Source organism: Bactrocera dorsalis, chromosome 4 (genome assembly GCF_023373825.1).
Source record: "Bactrocera dorsalis isolate Fly_Bdor chromosome 4, ASM2337382v1, whole genome shotgun sequence".
NCBI lineage: Eukaryota > Metazoa > Arthropoda > Insecta > Diptera > Tephritidae > Bactrocera > Bactrocera dorsalis.
The window spans coordinates 13825767-13847316 of record NC_064306.1 but is presented as its reverse complement, the minus strand read 5'-3'; the positions used below and the strand labels follow the sequence as shown (position 1 = coordinate 13847316).

The window sequence follows — 21550 nt, the reverse complement described above, 5'->3', positions numbered from 1 at the left end:
TTCTTGGATTTAAACTAAGGCATAATTTGCAAAGTAAAATTGCTTTCCAAAATAGTAATGATTACCAGCAACAGTAATCGCACCTTTCATAATCACAATACTAAAACTTTACTGAGTTACAATTTGAGTAATCATCGAAGTAATTAGTGTGTAATGGTAATCTGATTGATTAATCAATTTGAGTAATCACCGAAGTAATTAGTGTGTAATGATAATCTATTAAATAGACTACTACTATAATCGGAGTTAGAGTTTCTAGTTATCAAATGCACTGTAATTAATTGTGTAGTTGTAAGCTGTAATCATTCCAAATGCGTATCGATTGCATTTCAAAATGGTAATGATTACGTTTAACAGTTATCGTACTTTTCATGATTAGCAATTGCATTAATCACAGTGCTAAAACTTTACTAAATAAAATGTGCATTATCGTATTCCGAAGTAATTGGTATGTAATTGTAATCTAAAAAGTATACTGAAAACGGATTTAATTCTTTTTTTAATAGTAATGATTCCGTCTAACAGTAATCATTATTTTCAATTTTTTTCAATTACTTGAGAGCTGGATACCAACCTTAACTAACAACTGTAATTATCACCAATATTAAACATTACAGAATTACAATTTTAGTTATAGCACTTCGAAGTAATTAGTATGTAATTGTAATCTAAACACTGAACTACAATTGGAAATAATTTTAAACATTAACTGTAATAATAATGCTAAATAACTTTCGTGATATTATATAAATACAATAATGGTAATCTAAGTAATTAAAATGTAATTGTAGGCGTTTATCGTTCCAAATATGTATCAATTACGACTGCTTCACAACCAAACATCTTTTAAATACTAATTAAGTAAATCACAATCAAACAAACTTTGCTGCGTTGCAGTTATAATCGTAGAATCGGGTAATTTAGAAGTAATTATGTACTAAAGAGACGGTTCTGTTATTTAAGTGTATAAAGTATTAGGATTAATACTTTTCGAGATATTCGACTTTTTAAGTAATGCTGTATGGAATTTTCATAGATTTTTTAATACATACTATATATACTATAACTATAAAAATTCTATAAAGCCTTATTTAAGAAGCCGAATATCTCGAGAAGTATTAATGATAGCGATTTTGACCTCGAACCTTTTTAAATAAAATTTTCTACAAATTTGTCATGTACATTTTTTCTATAGCTCCTGTCATTTACGAGATATATAAAAAAAAATGAGAAATTCTTGGAAAAATTGGGTTTAGAGCCCCGTACTACCTCGCCGGTGTGAGTTACGACTTTGTTGCACTGGGTACTTTTGTCGATTCTGAGAAATATGGGTCTAAAGTCAAAGCGATGCCATAAAATACCACTGACCTGTAGGAATTTAAATCGCTAGGAGATTGTACAGTTGCTTTGAACTAAAGCCCAAAGCAAATTTGTGAAAATATTTTGTCAAACAGAAAAAGATTGTTTTTTTTTTAAGAATCAGATATCAATCGGTTAATTTGTATGATAGCTTTATTTTATAGTGGCCCTATATCGGCGATTCCGACAAAGAAGCAGACTTTGATGAGAAAAGGCCGTGTGAAAAGCTTAAGATAAATACATATGTATGTATGTATCTCAAAAACACCGACGTTTTCTTCTGGATGCAACAAACTGCGTGGCAAACTTAACATAACCCGTTAAGGATCTAATTAATATACTTTGAATATGATCTAATTATAAAAAAAAATATTTTTTTTCGTAAATTTTTTATATTGCCACAGTGTTACAGTCGGAAATCAAGCAAAATTAAAAACAATGAAATCAACTATGCTTTCGTATGCTGCTCTGTGCCACTTGAGAATTAAATAAACATTGACACGCTGTCTATCGCTCATTTCATTACCATTACGAGTGCTGTCGGGCAGCACATTGCCTCCTTATCGCTTGCTGGCGCTAATGCCGATATCAGTGCGCTTTTGCCGCCAGCATGGCTCGCCGGATTAACAGAGGATAAAAGCGTTGGACGATAACATACTTCAATTTGGCGGGGCATATTTTTATAGAAAAATATATAGATTATGAAAAAATATATATAGATAAAAAAAAATATATAGATTATAAAAAATACTGTTATTTTCAATTTAAAGTATGCTTATTTATTTAACATTTTAGTAAAACAAATTTTTTAAATTTATATTTATTTTTTTTATTAAAAACTTTTTGATTGTAATTTTTTTTTATTGTAATTTTTTTTTATTGTAAATTTTTATGAATTCCTATATACCACACATGTAGTATAAACCAGCCTTGGTTGCATTTCCGGCACATTTCTCTGTGTGGTCCCGCTTCTAATCATTCAGTCGCAGTCACTTCGTGTTTTATAGCGATTTATGTATGTAAACATGCACATTTCCGGCATCAACGTTTCGTTAGCGTTTTGTAGAAATAATGATAATAAATATTTGAAAGGCGTTTCCAATAATTTTAACAACTTAATAGCACTTTTGTCGCCACAAGCAATACATAAATACTCGTATGTACGACATTTTCGGGTGAGCCGCTTTTACACTTCGTTTATATTCCCTTTATGATTGCGACTCTGATTTATCTATGCCGCAATGTACGAGTATTTGGCTCATAAAAAATATTACAACCATAAAACTATAATGTCTTTGATAAAATTGATTAACATATTTTTAATTTGGAATGACAATGGTTATAAATTCCATAAACAAGTTGGCGATAATTGGTATCCATATAACTGTTAAAAATTCTGTTAATAATATTATAAGGTTTAAAGCTTAGCTCTACAACTAATTTTAAAACAATTTTGAGGGGCTAGAGAATTTTATGTAAGCGAAAGCTGATATTTTTCAGTCAAAACAATTTTCACCATCATTTAAACACACAATATTTTTAACCCGCTGTCAAAAAACTCACTAAATTTAATGTTGGAAGCAAAGTTAAGCGTTAAAGAATTCACTAAGATGAATATAGTTTTATCTTAGGGCAACTATATACTTTTAGTAACCAGAGGGCAACCGACAATAATGTGTTGGCGTTCGGAACTTCGCCAACTCAAGAACCTTCAAGTAACTCCCATCCTCATGATTCAGAAGCTAATAAATAATTGATTTCCAAATAAGTGTGTAAGCATAGTCAGACAGACTTATAACTAACATCTTAAGCATACATGATCTATCCACACCGTTGGCTCTAAAAGGTATATCTATCGACGACAATTTGTTTTAAGAAACAAACAAAAACTATGATACTAAGATGATGATAATGATATGCATATAATGATAATGATTGGATCAAGAAATTGCAAGTGAACCCTAGATATAATAGCCAAACGAGCTCAAAATTCGCTTGCTTGGGTTCTAGTACTTAAATGTATAAGTATAAGGAAATTATAAGTTATAAGAAACTTAAAAGTGGATACGAAGTTTCTGACGTTGAGCCTTAAAAGTTAATCTGAAGCTACAAGACTATTACAATTACTGCAGATCTAAGGTTGCATTTCGAGTTGGAAGAAAATGGAAATGATATGTGATATGGGATCAATCATCAAGCTAGAAAGCTTTCAGGTGCATAGCCTTAGAGAATGTGAGAAGACGACCTATGTTGGTACTTTTTTGGACCTGAAACATTTTGAATATTATGGAAACCTCTCTTTACTAACTTAGACTTAGGCAGGTTATCCATAACGAACGCTTTTGCAAACTACAAATGATATATCTACGGCTTCACAAAAATACTTTTTTATACCCTGCACAGGATATATTGAGTTTACTATGAAGTTTGTAACGTCCTATATACCTATAAATGATCAGCGCGTTGAGCTGAGTCGATTTATCCGTATCCGTGTCTCTGTCCTGCATTTCATATCTGTGTTTTTGAGATATCGATCTGAAATTTTTTCAGGTATTCAGTCATCAATCGAAATCCGCCGATATCGCGTCAATATAGCATATAGTGCAAAACTAACTGAACGATCATACACAAGTCCTTACTTGGAAAACTTTTTTTTTTTTTTGAAAAGCTACGTTCACCAAATTTGACATATATTATTGTCCAATACGGCGCTACATCTTTTGAATAAATTGTTCAAGTCGGACCTCCTTTGGATATAGCTGTCTTACAAACTGAACGATCAAACTATAGTTCGTGTATGGAAATTTTTTTATATAAGAAATTATCTATCTATAGTATGTATATAGTGTGGGCCATATAAAATTTTAAATTTCGAAGATAGGGCGTAAAAGATTGAGTGTAGCGTTTGCTGTATGGCACGTAGCGCCGTCCTGCTGGAACCAAATGTTGTCCAAGTCTTCCTCTTCAATTTGCTTGAAGAAAAATTCGGTTAACATTGCGCGATATCGCTCACCATTGATGGTTACGGTTCCTTCTTCATTTTCGAAGAAAAATGGGCCGATGATTCCACCAGACCAAAATCCGCACCATACAGTGATTCGTGCTGGGTGCATTGGCTTCTCGACGATTACATGCGGGTCTGTGCCCCAAATGCGACAATTCTGCTTGTTAACGTAACCATCGAGGTGGAAATGAGCCTCGTCCGAAAAGATGATTTTTCGGTAAAATTGACCATCCTCGGTCAAACGATCTTCTGCCCAATCTGCGAACTGTAGAATAGTGAATAGCGACCCATTTCGTAAATTTTAGACTTTTTACTGAATATCTGTCACTTTACGAATGGTTTCAATGTCGAAATATAGATATGTAGAAAATTCAAATTTAAAACGTTAGATGGCCCACCCTTTACATATCTATCATTCAAACTGCTCGATCAAAATTACGGTAAATATCTCTTTAACCCTTTTATGCTATAAAAAATACATTTGTTAAAAGTATTGCAGTTTCGGTATAATAACTAATTTGAACTTAGAAGATTTCAACCACGAAGAACATACGAGTATACTAACAACCAGTTCTCGTGAGCCAGTGGCGCTGTGTTCGAGTTTTTTTGATCTCCTATACAGTCTCTAATAAAATCAAGCCACCTACGAGGTATGACAATTAAGTAACGAGACTGATTCCATAAAAACCCCTTCAAAGTAGTCCCCTTGGGCAGCTATACAGCGATTCCAGCGCGTTTTCCATGCTTCGTAACATTTCTGGAACACTTCGATGTCCGCGAGTACCCTCGTCACGGCCGCCTGGATGTCCGTAATCGACTCAAAATGGGTTCCTTTGACCATCGATTTTGTTTTAGGAAACAAAAAAAGAGAAAGGGAATTTCAAACCTCGTATATCCATACTTATTGGTTGCTATGTCTAATGAAAGATATACAAATGAAATAAATTTTAATAATATCACCAAGATCAGAATTGTTGTTAATTCTAGCTAGAGACATACATACATACATGTATACAATCACTCATGCATATGTATGTACATATGTAACTCACTGTCTTTAAAAGCGCCGCATTGCAGCCAAACAAATGAAAACAAAAAATTATCTATGCAATAAAAAATCAGACTATCCGTCATATTTAAACAATCATAATGCCATAAGACTGACAAATGTGCTTGCCAAATGTGGCCACTATGCCTACAACGTTTCTACGGCATCTATGTATATAAGTATGTATATATTTAGTTAACGTTTGGGCGTTTAGTTTAGCTTTTTATCAACATTTTACGTTTCTATTTTGTAATGCCGGCGACATGACAAAGTTTGACGAGCGCTCTGTTGTTGTTGCTGTTGTTAGCGCACGCTTTGTGCTTGCGCTGCGGACCGTTGGCGTATCTTTTTTGCTTTGGCTTTTTTGTTAATTGAAGTTGTGTTGTTGTTATTTGCTAGCTAGTACTCGCTGTTTTCTTTTTTTTATCATTCTAGCAGCTCATTTTCATTGTAGTTATGTGTTTTTTTTGTATGGTAGTGTTGTTGTTATGCTATATACATACATATGTATGTGTGTATGTTGAGCAGGCGGCGAAATTGTTTGACAATTTTCATGTGAAATGACAATATGTAGACAAATAAAGCTGGCACAGCTCGACCGCCCGCACCACCCGCGCCACACGGTGTGCTTTGGCGCACAACAAGGTGAAGAATAACAACATTAAAAGCGGCACAAATGCGAGTAATCGTTTTATGACCGCAAATATTATCAAGTACGTACACATTTTAGTATCTATGTGACTAAGTACACATATGTACATATGTATGTATGTATATGTATGCTTACTCATATAGCGTTTAAATAGTTATTTATCTCTGATTATTCATGGTAATATAACCGCAAGAGGTGTGGTTGCGCTTCAGCTTGGCTGGAACTACAGCAACAGCGACAGACTTGATCAGTCAAACGCCATTGATATCGCAAAAATATTTCATCCAAAAGTTTTGTTTTTGAATACTTTGGCGCTATTGTTGCTATGGAACAGAGTATTAAATAAAGTTCCGAACGAGTCCATCCGCCATTGTGCGCAACAAGTGGAGCTGCCCCCATCCAATTTATGGGAAATTTCCCAGAAAGATTTTGGGGGACTATTCGCTAACTCGATTCGAAAAAATCGATTTTCGGATTTTCCAGCCAATTTTCGAATAAAATATTCGTTAGCTTTTGAGTTGTAGAAAGCAAAAACGAAAATTGTACGTATTTATTCGCATAATTATAAAGTAGATCGGAATTTCGAATAGAATACATTTACGAATCGAGATACAGAATAGGGCCCTTTGTTTGCGGGCTTACAAAATCAAACTCCAACAACAATTGCCTCCGAAAGACGGTCAAGTACGTCGCAGAAGAAAATTTTGTTCAGTGATGAAGCTCACTATTAATAAATAAAATTGTCACATTTGGAGTGATGATAATCCACAAGCCATTGTTGAGACACGGTTAGACCCGCAAAACCCATCACTACTTGGTAATTTGGTATGGTCGGTTTATGGGTAGAGGGAATCACTGATTCATATTTCTTAAAAAATGAAGGCGGCCATTTTGTTACAGTCAATGCGCAACGCCATAGAGGCATGATTATTTCCTTTTTTTGTGCTTGAATTGGAGGATGTTGATGTGGACGAGCTCTGGTTCTAACTAGACGTCGACAACGAAACAAACAAATTATTGAAGAAAACTTTTCTCGAGTTGTGGGTCGAGCGATTTAAGACCGGTGGACTATTTTTTAGGGAGTTATGCGAAGTCGAGCCCATAATCTCTTGATGACTTACAACTTGAAAGCGAATATTACAGGCATATGTACAGCCCACTTTACTGCAAAAAAAGTATAAAGTTCGGTCCCTTTATTCGAACCAGTCGTGGCGATCACATTTTTAAAATATAATGAAAATTGCATAATGATCTATACAAATACCCATCTACCTCATTTGAGCGAACATAATAGTAGTCATTGTAAGTTCACCTTGGAATTCGAGCTGTAAGTCTGTAAATAGGTATACCCTACCATTTGTAGTTTTGAGACAACTTTAGGATGTCAATATACAAGTATGTATTTACAGACTTACAGCTGTGTATCTCGAATTCCGAGATTCTTACCTAATTTAAGCTTAAATGACTGGAACATAAGGAGTTAATTAGTCATGGAAAGCGCTGAGAAGGGCGGTTTAAAATCTGCTTAGCCAAGATAGCCTGATAGCGCATCTTTGGTGTTTTGATAAGCCTACTTCCTGTATTATTATAAAAATTTACTTTACCAACTACCCTTTGAAATACAAATACAAATGTAGTATGTACATACATACATACTTATGTGTGGCAGTTGGAAACCTTGTCAATTGAGCATGAAAACCAAGAGGATTTGCCAAACAACTTAAATTCCTATGATGCGGTCTACTCACGAATAAATATGTATGCAATAATGTAGGTATGTATGTATGTATGTATTTTACTACTACTACTTATTCTTTTATACGACCGGCAAAAGAACTCTGCCGGCAAAGTGCGTATGTATGTATGTGAGTATGTATGCTCAAACCAGAAAACATAAAACATGTTTTTTTTCTGCTGCAACGCATCAATAGTGTGCTCCACAACAAAAACTTCTAACGCAACGCACAATATCATTTATAATACAGGAAAGTAACAACAACACAAATAACAAAGAGATCTAAATGCATGATATGGCTTATATAATAGCAGGAAAATGCATCTAAATGAAGGCATGATGAGCTACGCATGATCGTTCTTTTCTCTACATTTCCAATTTATCTTTTATTTCATTTTTGGTTTTTATGCGCTTGCTTTCATTTGTGAACTGCTAACGTTCGTTACACCATTTATACCAAACACTTCGATGCTGGCGCTGCTTTGGTGTGCTATGCACAGGCATATGGCGATATGACTTCTATATATATGTGTGTATGTATGTATATATGAGCCTACAATGGTAATTGTAATGAAACCATTGAGGTTTCTGTTCATCAACAGCTTTGTAAATTATTATGAAATACGCGGCATAATGCAGCGCTCCTACACACACAAACAGACCACTACTTACAGCGCCATAATAAGCTAAATGTTGTTGTAATTAATGTTTTTGTGGAAAATGCCATCTGCTTTGATCTCCGTTGATATTATGTTTTTATAATTTTTATTTTCCTCCGGCATACCTATTCAAAGAGCCATTGAATGCCTGTTCGCCTTTGAGTCGTTATCGTTTATCTTCGCTTCAAAGTCGGAAATAAAAGTTGAGTGTATGTAGGCAGTGTTGAGTGTGGATTAATGCAGCTGATCGGTTATTACTTGTTGTAACTAATTTTAATAATAAACTATGGGAATATGTTTTGCTTTGTGTACGCTTTCAATTAGCTCGCTTTGATCTTGTAGGCTTTGTGTTTTTTTAATTTCCGCTCAATAAAACTGTACAATTTAACTCGAAAATTCTCTTTGAACTCGCTGAAACATATTTTTATGAACATATTTTGTCGACTATTAACAGAAAAAAAATTTCATAAACAATTTAAATTAATATGAGCAAGTTGGTAGTAAGTTGTATGGCAGCTGTGTACATATGTATGTATGCTGTATTAGTCCGATCTGATTCAACACATTTGGAGATTGTAGAGAAACCTCGTAAAATAGTTTGTGGCAAATTATTTATAAGAAGATAACTCATTAAATAAAAAAATTTCTATATAAGAACTTGGTTTAGATCATTCAGCTTGTATAGCAGCTATATGGTAGTCTCTTTTGAAAACTTTGTTCAGATATAATACTATATATATTTCTGGACTAGGCAACACTAAGTGTTGCCAGGTGCAATCTGACATTTCCATTGGAAAGTTTGACATTTTTTAGCATAACATCAATCTCTTTGTCATTTAATCGTGAATTGTTTTATTTACAGGGAATTAAAAAATTCATCTCGGCCAAAAAATGGAATTAACTCGTGAACATTTTCGTGCGATCATTTTTCACAACTTTCGACGTGGATTATCACGACAAGAGTTCATCGATGAACTAAAATCTTTGTATGGCTTTGAAGCACCATCCTATAGCACTGCGAAAAACTGGTACAATGAATTCAATCGTGGCCGACGCTCGCTCAAAGACGAATTCCGTGAAGGTCGTCCATAAACAGCCGTTGTGCCAGAAAACATCGATGCCGTACGTGAACTGATAATGCAAGACCGTCATGTAACATACCTTCAGATAGAGAGGCATGCCTATGCATTTCTCCCGCCAGCAAACATTCGATATTGCATGAACACCTGGCCGTAAAAAAGGTTTGTTCTCGTTGGATCCCGCACAATTTGACAAACGCTCAAAAAAAGGCTCGTGTGGATTGGTGTAAAGAAATACTGAAAAAATACGATCGCGGTGCTTCAAAAGACGTTTATAAGATCGTCACAGGTGACGAATCATGGATCTATGCGTATAAGCGCGAAACAAAACAGCAATCGACCGTGGGGGTCTTCCAAGACAAGCCAAATCCAACGAAAAAAAAATAAAAATTGTCGTTGATAAATATTCCTATTTGCATTATTAGGCCAGAAATATATATAGCAGCCCTCGTAAGCGTGAACTTGGATAGCGATTTATGGTGAGTTTGAAGAAGATATCGTGTCAAATAAAAAAGTTGCCCATACAAAGACTGCATTTTGATCAGTCAGTTTGCCTAACAGCTATACACTATACTGAAGTGATATGAACGGCTTCAACAAATGGGCAGCTTCTTGGGAGAGAAGAACGTGTGCCAAAATTTCAAATCTATATATTAACAGAAAGCATACTGAACTAGTAATAAAACCGTTTCATTACTCATACTCTCACTACAAGAGACTAATTGTTGCTTATTAATGCTCTTCTGTTGTTGTTTTTGCCTATTATAAGCCCATTAAATTTCAGAGAATTCGAAAATGAAAACCAATTTGAGAAATAAAATCGAAATTCTAAAAACAAAATAAAGAAAGCAATAATTCTGTGGAAGTACAAAGTCAAAAAGAGAGTAAAAAAACTGTTAAAACCTTAATGCGCCATGAAGGGTTGCACCTTCGCGCTGCAGTTGAATCATTATGCAGCGAAAAATGCTAATTTACGGAAATTTAAACACTTCAACAACAACAACAACAAGAACAACTAAAAGCCACAACAAAACAGCAGGCAGAACAATTATACGAAATGAGTGGAAGTGAAAAAGCAAAAAGAAATCATGTTCACAGCAGACGTCCAGCAAATATGAAAAAGAGGCGGACACCAAAGACGTAACCAACCAAAGGTGCACTGCATGAGTCGCAAGAGAAGAGAAACAACAATAACAGCAAATAGGTTAATTTAAAGAAGTGGAGCGTTCGCTGTTGGCCGCGCTGCAGATGCGCTGCGCGGAACAAGGAAATTCTTTTATGCATTGGAACAATTTTCGATTACAACGGCCAACAGGCGTACACACGCACACACACATGCAGACAGTCAAGTCAAACTGCATTTCGTTTGAAGTGCATTGCGCAGCAGACCAAGCACCGGCAGACGCCTGCGCAGACAGACGAAACGTCATGCGGACAATTTGAAAGGCCAGCGCACGAAAAGGAGAAGCCGACAAGCAAAAAAAGGCATGAAAGAAATTGAACAAAAAAAACAATGAATGCAGGGGAACACATGCAATTGCATGATACTCTAACGGCAGCAGACCAGTGGCCGTGTCCGCCGCAACGGAAGGTGCTAATGGACTTTTAGGACCGGCAGCAACTGCGACGCCTTAGCTGGGCTGCAGCATTATGAGCGGAACGGCAACCTTTCTTACTTTCTTAATTTTTGTGTTTCTTTTTTATTTTATAAATTTTTTTTATTGAGTTTTACACAAAGAATGCGCCGAAGAAGAGGCGTTTATTAGTTGGAAAAGAAGACTATCCCTTCTTCATGCTTTTGGTTTGTGCATTATACGCTATTATGTAAGCATGCTTGTATGTACACGCTGCTAACAGCTTCCACGATCGGTAAAAGTGGAAGATAAAAGCAATTTATTGCAGCGAGCGGAGGAAAAATTGAAATTTTCATGGTGCATTAGAGGTCAGTCAATTCATCAGCAAACCCACATATACTTATACATGTGTATGTATGTATGAATGAGTAGAAATTCGGATGATAAGACAAGAAGATAGAGTATAGAACGAATGCTTGAATATTATGACACATACATACATATTTATACGCTAGATAATACTTATGAATATATGTATAGTACATATGTATGTGAATCCATTTAACATTGTAAAGAAGCTTAAAAAGCTTAAAAAATATAAAGAAACAATAATAATATGGTTCTAAACTTAAAAACAATCAGTTATTCCGAAAATTCGAAAAGTAGTTTTTTTGAAATTAAGTTCGAATTTCTTAAAACAAAATTCCTAACATAATTATACTATTATATTTCCTTGCAAAATTATGTAGAAAATTCTACTGGTTGTAAAACATTGATTTCGAACTTATGTTCGAATCGAAACAAATAACGTAAATAAAAATGAATATAAGGAAACAGCTGCTTCAAACTTAGTTTTGAAAGAATATGAAAGAAACATTTTTTCAATAATAGTTATAATATATTCTACTTAAAACAATGTTGCAAACTTATGTAGACCTTTTTTCTGTAAACTGTAATTTCGAAATTTCGAACTAAAGTGAAAATATATTTCGTTTAAAAAGAACAAATTTAGAACCAATAGAAAATTTAATTAATTTACAGAGGGCTGTTTCGAGCAAATTTACAATTGATTGAAAAATTCCATTTTCGAATTTTCGAACTTAGGAACAAATCGTATTTTTTTTTTGTTAAAGAAGAACAAATTTAAAGAAAAAGAAAACTCAATTATTTAACAGAGAGCTTTTTCGAACATACATATGTATGTATATAAAAATGAACTTTGACAAATGGCTATATCTAAGTAAAAGCAACTCTACGAACCTATTTTCCATTTTTTTCGATAGTTCTTCTTATAAACACCATATAATATTATATTTAAAAACGAATAAGAAATTCTAATGTTAGAAAAATAAATATTTCGAAATCAATTTCAGATTGGACAGTTTTTTTGTAGATCGAGATAGTATATGTACATATAAGTATATATGTATATCTTAATTTCGTTGAAAACAAAAAAAAATGTTAACTGCTTAAAAACCAAAATTTTCGAATTTACCTTCGAAAGCAACATTTTAATTATAATGCATTTCCATAAAAATAAACACAACATAATATTATATTTTATAATCAACAAATAACAGCTTAAAAAACAAAAATTTCGAAATTAAGTTCGAAATTTTTTTTTGTCTTTTTTATTCGTGATAAAATATTATACCATATGTACATATTTTCATTTAGTTAAAAACAAACAAAAAACGTTTAATGTTTAAAAAATTAATTGTTTAAGTTAACTTCGAAACCAAAAGATGCATTAGTTATAATGTAAACTTTTTACAATAAATTTTTTATAATAAACTCAGCATGATAATATATTTTATAAGCAACAAAATATTCTGCAGTTGAAAAAAAAATATTTCGAAATTAAGTTCGAAACTGTCAATTTTTTGTATTTTTTTACTCGTGATAAAAAGTGGGACATATTTTCATTTAGTTAAAAACAAATAAAAAAGTTTACTGTTTGTAGAATTTAACTTTCCAACTTAGCTACGAATAAGTAAAAACGCTTACTATTCGAAAACAAATAAAAAAGTTTACCGTTTTAAAAATATAACTTTCGAACTTGACTTCGAAAAAGTAAAAACGCTTACTATTCGAAAACAAATAAAAAAGTTTACTGTTTGAGAAATATAACTTTCGAACTTGACTTCGAAAAAGCTAAAGTTTCTACTACGAAACTAACTGTATTTTACTGAATAATAATATTATGATATTCTGTATGGTATTTGACATTTTGTCGTGGTTATGAATCGCTTTACCTCATCATCTAAGCACATTGGTCGCGTAATTGTTATTGTAATTACCGCAATTACTGTTATGTATTCATTGTTACTCAAAAACACATTCATTATAGTGTGTGTATACATATTTATTTGAACATCACAGCATTCTTAACTAAGTGTTGTCTGCTAAGTTGCGTGCTTCTTTGCAACCATGTGCCAAAAGGTAAATATATACCTGTGTAGTATGTATGTAGTGTTACATAAGTGTTGTTTACACACAAAATAATTGACGCACCTTCTTCAAAATCACACTTTTCGCTTGCATATGGCATCTCAGCGCGGTCGAAAACATATATAGCGGCTGTGTGTGTGCCAGCAATAGAATTTACAACAACAATAAAGCAATATCGGCGTTATTTTCATCTTCAGCCAACAATCACCTGTGGGAGCGCAATTTGTTCGCATTGGAAGCGGCCAAAGGTAAAAAAAATGTGGCTGGCAGAAAGGCAAATAAACGAATAGTATTTCAGACGAACAATTGGGCAGACAATATTGGAAATACATACGTACACACATACATCACATTCATATGTAAGCAAGTATTTATAGCTGTAGTTTGAGGCGGCTGCTCACAAAGCAATTGCTTAGATACATACATACATACAAACAGCCAAACAAATCAAAGTGCAGCATGTCTGCCTTAGACGCTAAGAAGAGTATATATACATACACACATAACACATGTACGATTATTTTTGTAGTTTTTAAGAACTTCTCTTGACTGATTAATCCTGATTGAGCAGTGAAGAAATGTGTGCATACTCATATACATACATACATGCATACGCACACACATGTGCACATTAGGAAGGTAAACAGTGTAAACACTTAATCCGACAGCAGCGACAAAAAGATGGCGCTTTAAATTGAAAGGTAAATAATTAAAAGTAAGCAAAGCGCTACAAAACAGACATATGTATGTACATACATATACATACATATATAATATTTGCTTATATATGCATGTATGTATGTACAAAGATTTTCTTTTTAAACGCTGTTCAAACAGACAAGAAATCTATTAAGCTTTTTCGAAACTCAAAGCAAGTAAGTCGTAACTTTTATGAACATACATACATAACTATGTATATACATAGGTATGTATATATTTTTTTTTAGAAACACACATATTTATATCGTCTTATGTATGTACATACATAAGTATGTAAGCACGTATTTACCTGCAAGTCTATATAAATTGCATATTTCCTATTGACAACTGGCCACACCAAAAACTAACTAAAAACTATCGATGCAATAAAGTTGCTTAACAAGCATACATTAAAAAAAATATAAGCCCACATATGTACATGCATGTACATACATATTTACTCACACACATATTGTATTTAAATGCCTTGGCCAATCTCTATAGGCGAGACCACTTAATGAAATTGTCTTTTAATTTGACAGCAACAACTTTAGCAAATAACCTATAAGAAATACAGCAAAATGCTGATAATATGACAACAACAAAACACAATTACATGAGCACGCATGTTTTGTTACACACAAACATACAATTGTTATTTACTACACTCCTTTCGCCTGTTCCACTAAATAGTACAAACACTTGCACACCTATAATCAAACATACATACAAACAATGATATTTGTAGACTGATAAGAGAAATATGCTAAATTGTATACCCAAAGCAACAAATTTTGATTTAAAACAAAAAAACCTTAACTTCGGCATTTGAGGTTCAATACCCTCCACAAATACAAAAGGTTTTATACAAGAATTCGATTTTGATCGACTGGTTTGTATGGCAGCTATATGCTATAGTGGTCTGATCTGAAGAATTTTTACGAAAGTTGTAGCCTTGCCTCGGACAATAATTTATGCAAATTTTCATGAAGATATCTTGTAAATACCAAAAGTTTTTCATACACGGGCTTAATTTTGTTCGATTAATTTCTTTACCAGAAAGCTGTGAATCAAGTCTACTATTGCCAAGTACTCGAAAGATTGCGAAAACGAGTCAACAGGGTGCGCCCAGACATCGCTCGTAACTGGATCCTTCATCACGACAACGCGCCGTGCCACACCGCCCTCAGCGTGTCCCAGTATTTGGCCTCTAAAGGAATCGCCGTGTTGCAACAGCCGCCTTATTCGCCCGACATGTCACCCTGTGACTTTTTTTGTTTCCTAAAACAAAATCGGTGGTCAAAGGAACCCATTTTGAGTCGATTACGGACATCCAGGCGGCCGTGACGAGGGTACTCGCGGACATCCCAGTCGAAGCGTTCCAGAAATGTTACGAAGCATGGAAAACGCGCTGGAATCGCTGTATAGCTGCCCAAGGGGACTACTTTGAAGGGGATGGCAGAGTTGTAGAATAATTTTCAAATATACGGTTTTTATGGAATCAGTCTCATTACTTAATTGTCATACCTCGTATGTGTATTATATACTATAGTGTTCCAATATCAGCGGACAATTGTTTATAATGATTATTTATTATGATTTAATTTAGTTTATTTATTATCAATTGTTTTTTTTTTTGTTTTTTAAGTTTTTTTTTGAAGTAAAATGTGTTGGGTATAAAATCTCATTTATGTGTTTGCCGGTTTGTCATTTTCATAGCCGGCCGTCAAGCACAGTAACTTACACTTGATTCGTAACCATTCGTAAATACTCGTTTTATTTTTTTCTGTCTTTAAGACTTCGTTTTATTTAACTTTTTTTGAGTTGGTAGATAAGTTTATCACTCTTATCTTTTACATTCTTTACTCCCACCTTCCTTTACGCCCCGTCCAACTGTTGTTTCATTCACTAAGAATGTTGTCAGCACAATTATGTGTAAATAAAAAATAAAAAAAATTAAGATTCTAGATTTTTGAAATTAAAAAAAATGGTGTATATGATGATATACAAATTGTACATTGGCAATGAAAATGCAAAATAGCGTAACATAACTTTTCATAAGTTCCCAGACGAAGGAAAAACGATATAATAGAAACCACTCATATGGAAACAAAATTTGAGTTTTGGTTATAAAATGATTATACAATGCCCGCCAGGGGCGCTAGATTCAAAAGGTTCTGCTTACTTTGGAAAGCATCTTGTATATTGGTTATATCTGAAAACGGGAGTTTAGATTTTATAATATATATATGTAGGTAATATGATATTTACTACATTATCTCGAAATAAGTTCGCTTTTGTTCGGTCAAGTTTAAAAACTCATTGAAAAGAAACGAAGGGCAACCATTGGAGAGAGTTAGACCTTAGACTACTCTCTTAATCGTCTGTAAATTCCTCAGTTCACTATATTGACTCAAATTTACTTGTGAAAGTTTATCACAACCTCAAATAGCAAATTATTATATAAAGTATTCCAACTCTAGAAGCAATCAATAGGAAATATTAGACCCGGATACAACAGTTTCTAACGTTTCCGCGACCTTCTAGTCTAAGAATGACGGATTCGAATTTATTTATATCCGGCCAATAGTTTTAAGCAGAACCAAACATAATTTTTCAACAAGTCATATAAACCGAAATTATATCGAGTCCAAACTATTACTAGTAATTTTTTGTAACGACTAAAGTCGGTCTAAAATCAGATATAATATATAGGTTCCAATTTGAGGCAATCTATAAAATTATATAAACTTTAATCCGCAAGTATGTAGATCCGAGCAAATATTGTATATACCACACAATAAAAAGTTAGGAATTCACTGCTTTGCATTCGCAAACAATTTCCAACAACAACTCATGTTGATATTAAAGAAATTTTCACAAAACACGTACAAACGAAACTTCTGAGAATTTTCTTTACGAGCGATAAAGTCAGTATCACACACTTAGTGAGCCACTATACACACACATACAAACTAACAAACATACGTACATATGTCTACAGTGCGGACGGCCACAGGCGGCCGATCGTTCGAGCCGTTGTCATTCACTACTTGAGCTGTCATTCAACGGCTGTGCGTGCTTATCTAAAGTGTCTGATCTTTATATGCGAGTGCTGGCGTGTGAGCAAGTGGTTTTTCCATTTGTATTTGCCGCGAAACGCAAAGGAACGCATCTCAACACAGCACTCCACCGAACTCATCAAAGCCATGCGGCGCTTTCGGTGGCACGACACAGCAACTAACAGTTAGGCAGCTGTGCCGCGCCAAGTAACTCGCGCTGCAATTATTTGGAAACGTGTATAGCTATAGGTAGGAGGCTTTGATGGTGAGTGGATTAGGTGTTGCAGTATAAATCAATTAAATGTGAATGTAAATTATTAAGGCTTTTAGAACGCTTTGAATAAAACATGAAGGAAAATGTTGTTCTAGCAAATTGACGTAAAGTAATTTAATAGAAAAAAGTAAAAATATGTACTCGTACTACGCTCGCTCTCTTAAAGACACTGTCAAGCTGATCTTCAGCGCACTAAAATTAATAGAAATATATACGACATAAAAATACCCTTCTATCTTGCTTAAACTTTCAGCCATATTAAATCCGATTGAGAGAAGTGATTCATAGATTACCCGAAAATAAGAGCGAACGTTCTGAAAACTATTTTCATATTATATATACATGTAAGTTTTATGTAGATATAAAAATAGTTAAACTAGTTTTCATGCCTCATTTTCAGTGAAACTTAAGCTGATTGTTTTTCTCACTTTAAGAACTTAAATATAATTTTATTTTTTGTATTGGATTAAAAAGATCTCGACATTTTGTGGATCTAGTTAGTTTACTACAGAAGGTCTTTTATAAATGAGTGACATGTCGAAAGTCCGTCCTACCTTATAAAATATATACATAGGCATGTAAATGGGCAACGAGAGCAGCTGTCTGTCTCAAAAAATAAATGCCAAAGAATGTTCTTTCGAATGATAATAAATATTCCCCATTAAATTTGAAGTTCCTGTATTTTTTCTTTAAAAAAAGTAGGCAACCTCGAAATGGATCACTCTTTAGGTGAAATAGTCTTTCAGTTTTTGGAAAAACGAACTGAAAACGAAACGGTGCAAACATACTTTTCTCAACCAGAAGCTACTGATTTGTACGAACTATCGATATTGGATAGCTATAGCATATAGCTGACAAAAACACTGACCGATCGAACTTAAGTCTTTGTGTAAAAAACTCTTTTATTTGGTAAAATATTTTCACGAAATTTGACATACATAGGTTATTATCTGAAGCAACGCTATAGAATCGGAACACAAAAGCATATATGTATGTAGCTATCATATAAACGGACCACCTTTCCAGAGCTTCATTGCAACCGAAATTAACGTCTTTTCATCTACTTCATTAACTACAGCAAATTTATCCAGTTATGATAACCTCTAAAGTATTATAAGCGCTCGTTATTTTATCTATAGTTTATTTATGCCAGTTGTCTGTTCGCTTCGCCACTCTCCAAACTTTGACGAATCGCAAAGAGTAACTGTAAACCAAATTGATTAGCCACACAATAACTCTATACATATTTTTGGCTGAGCAATTCATAGTTTCTCTGTTTAAGCATGACAGAATATCAAATCCGGCACTAATGTGTCATAACTCAGTGAGCTCACAGCTAATTTAGCAGTTTTTGAAAGACGTTATTGTACACATGATTGCCTATCGGTCACTTTCGTGCACTTTTCGGTTATTTCTTTGTATTATTTGTCATTTTTGTATTTCTTGTTTTCTTTTTTTTTGTTTTTTGTACCCACCCGCAGTTCGGCTTCCAACTGGTTGGTGTGTCCGGCCAAATTCGGCATAGCTGTCATGTTGTAGCCCAGACCCTGACATGCCGGCACCGTGATGCGTTGACATTGTAATCCATTGTTGCCATTGGCAATGCCCCCACTGCTGCTACCACCGCTGATGACACCGTTGGACATGTGTTGATTCGTTGCCGAGCCGGTGTTCGCAGCGTGAGCGCTTGCAACTAATTGCAGGATAATGCAGTAGATTACAAAGCACATGCGCGCGTAGGGACGACACATTTTATGGGAGCACATTGTATTTAATTCAACAATTTGTTGTTGTCACTTATTTTATGGGAAAAAATATTTTTTATTTGTTGTTGTCACTTATTTTATTATAAAAAAATATTTTTTTTAATTTTGTATTTGTAGTTTTTGTAAATACTAAGTAAACTAATACAACTTTGTCACTGGCATATTACGCAAACGCGCCCGAATTCGAAGCGTACAGCGTTGTGCAGCTTATCAGGCACACTTTTTTATTTTTTTTATATTCCTTTTTGGATTTCCATGTAAACAATCTGCGTTTTTATTTAGCATTATTATAGCATGCCACAAACACTTATTATTTATCTACTGCCCCGCTTATTGTATGCTTATTGTTTTTTGCGGCTGTTCTCTGCCGTTTAAGCTACTTCTTTGTGTTGTTTCCTTCTTTACACATTCACTGCCGCAGCAAATAAATACCGGCTACACACGATTTTATGGAGCACTGACTATATTGCCACTTTTCATGTTGCGCTTGCTGTTGTTGTTGCTGTCGGGTCACATGAAAATAACATCAAAGCGCATGGAATTCCCTCAAGCGCATCAAAAACACAACACAAAAGGCAGAAACCGAAAAGAATGCGAGTAATACAAAAACGCACAAAGCAGCCAACCGCCAATGTAACTGAGTCAAGCGGCGTTGCCTCAGGTAGGCAACGAGTTTTCGTGCGTTCGCACACCAACACAGACACGCGCACACGTACTCAATCGGCGCGTAGCCTAATTATGAGTTTTCGTTGTTATTTTTGTGTTTTCTACAAAAGTGTGTAAGAAATCTCGCACACGCACTTCAGCGTCAACAACAAACACACACGACGCGTTTACGTTACACTTTGTTGTTGCTACACTAACTTTTCAATAATTTAAGGTACGGAGTGCGCTCATTACGACACATACGTTTCACTCGACATCCGCTTGAAGAATTCTTCAAATTTCCACTAGGCAGCTGTTGATATACCTCGGCCGCAAAGTGTACGCGCTTCAAACTGGTTCGCGCGCTTTCAAACATGTTGCATGCAACTACCAATCAGTCTGCCAAGTTGTAAGCGTTGTTGTTGATTTTGCACGCCAAGCGGCAAATTTGCTTTCATCTTCCCTGCTCGTAGTTTATCTTTTTCGTTGTGCCGGTTTTGTTTATTTTCCCGGCTAAAATGTTTATGCCGTTCGCAGCCGTGTTCTCTGGTTCGATTTGTGTGGCTTCGAACATAATTTTCATTTTTGTTGTGTTGTTTGCGTTCGTTGCAACCACTAATGGGGGTACTTGTGGTGTTTACTTGTGGCTAAGTGCTCTCAGCGCAGGTGTAAGAGGATTATGGCTGTTGTATTCAAATTTTTTAGATTTCAGAAATAAATTATTCCACTACATTTAATATTAATATTCGAGAAAAAATTATCTGAGCCCTTTCTAACTTGCTGCTCACAGCTTTGGACAACGAGCTGTTCTAAGAGAAATAGAAATAAATCTGCTAAACCGATTTGTAATATCTTGCTAGTTTTATACAGAAGTATCGGATCCAACCAAAGTAGTTCTTCGCACCACAAAAAGAGTATATTGTGTATGAAACGTAATAGAGAAAAACGTAGTAGCGCTTCAAAGGGTTTTTAAGTTTGAGCCTTTATATAATAAGGGCTCAATTGTAATATCGACCTCTTCTAGTATTCCTAATCCACTTTCTAATATTTATTACCATGGCAGAGAGTACACTGAAATACTTCATAACCGGATACTCACCGTTGCATCGGTTTTGTCCGGAGCTGTCCATATATGGGTTGTGGCACAAATGAGTGTTAGAAATGTATTCTCAGAGTCAGAATCTACTCTACCTAGAACTGCATATATCTCTATTGAACTAATAAATGATGTCAATTATTTCATTAGTTTCCTTTGAGCCACCGCGAACCAGACGGCACCATCTATTTTCTATTTACTGTGACCTTTTTACGTATTATTCTTAAAAAAACTGTCTCAAAACACCAAAAATAACAAAAATTAAAAAAACAGGAACTTTAAATTGTACACAATTTTCTTGACCAATTTTATGAAATCTTGTGCGTTTATCACCGATAATTTGAACGAAATATTACCAAAACAGTGTCCATGACCGGTTATAGAAATTGGTTTTGTTGAAAATATTAATAACAACGTTGTGTTCATGAAATTTGTCCAGTTATGGGA

General features: G+C 34.4%; 1 protein-coding gene across 1 annotated transcript in view; it reads right to left on the bottom strand.

Moving 5' to 3' along the window:
• The window catches only part of LOC105234077 (frizzled-3), a 46510-nt gene extending 26202 nt beyond the window's left edge, over positions 1–20308 (bottom strand). The window contains exon 1 of the mRNA XM_011216306.4: positions 19072–20308. Coding sequence (XP_011214608.2) covers positions 19072–19362 — 291 coding nt within the window. The 5' untranslated portion in view covers positions 19363–20308. The remainder of the gene's footprint in view (positions 1–19071) is intronic.
• Between the last annotated feature and the right edge of the window lie 1242 nt (positions 20309–21550).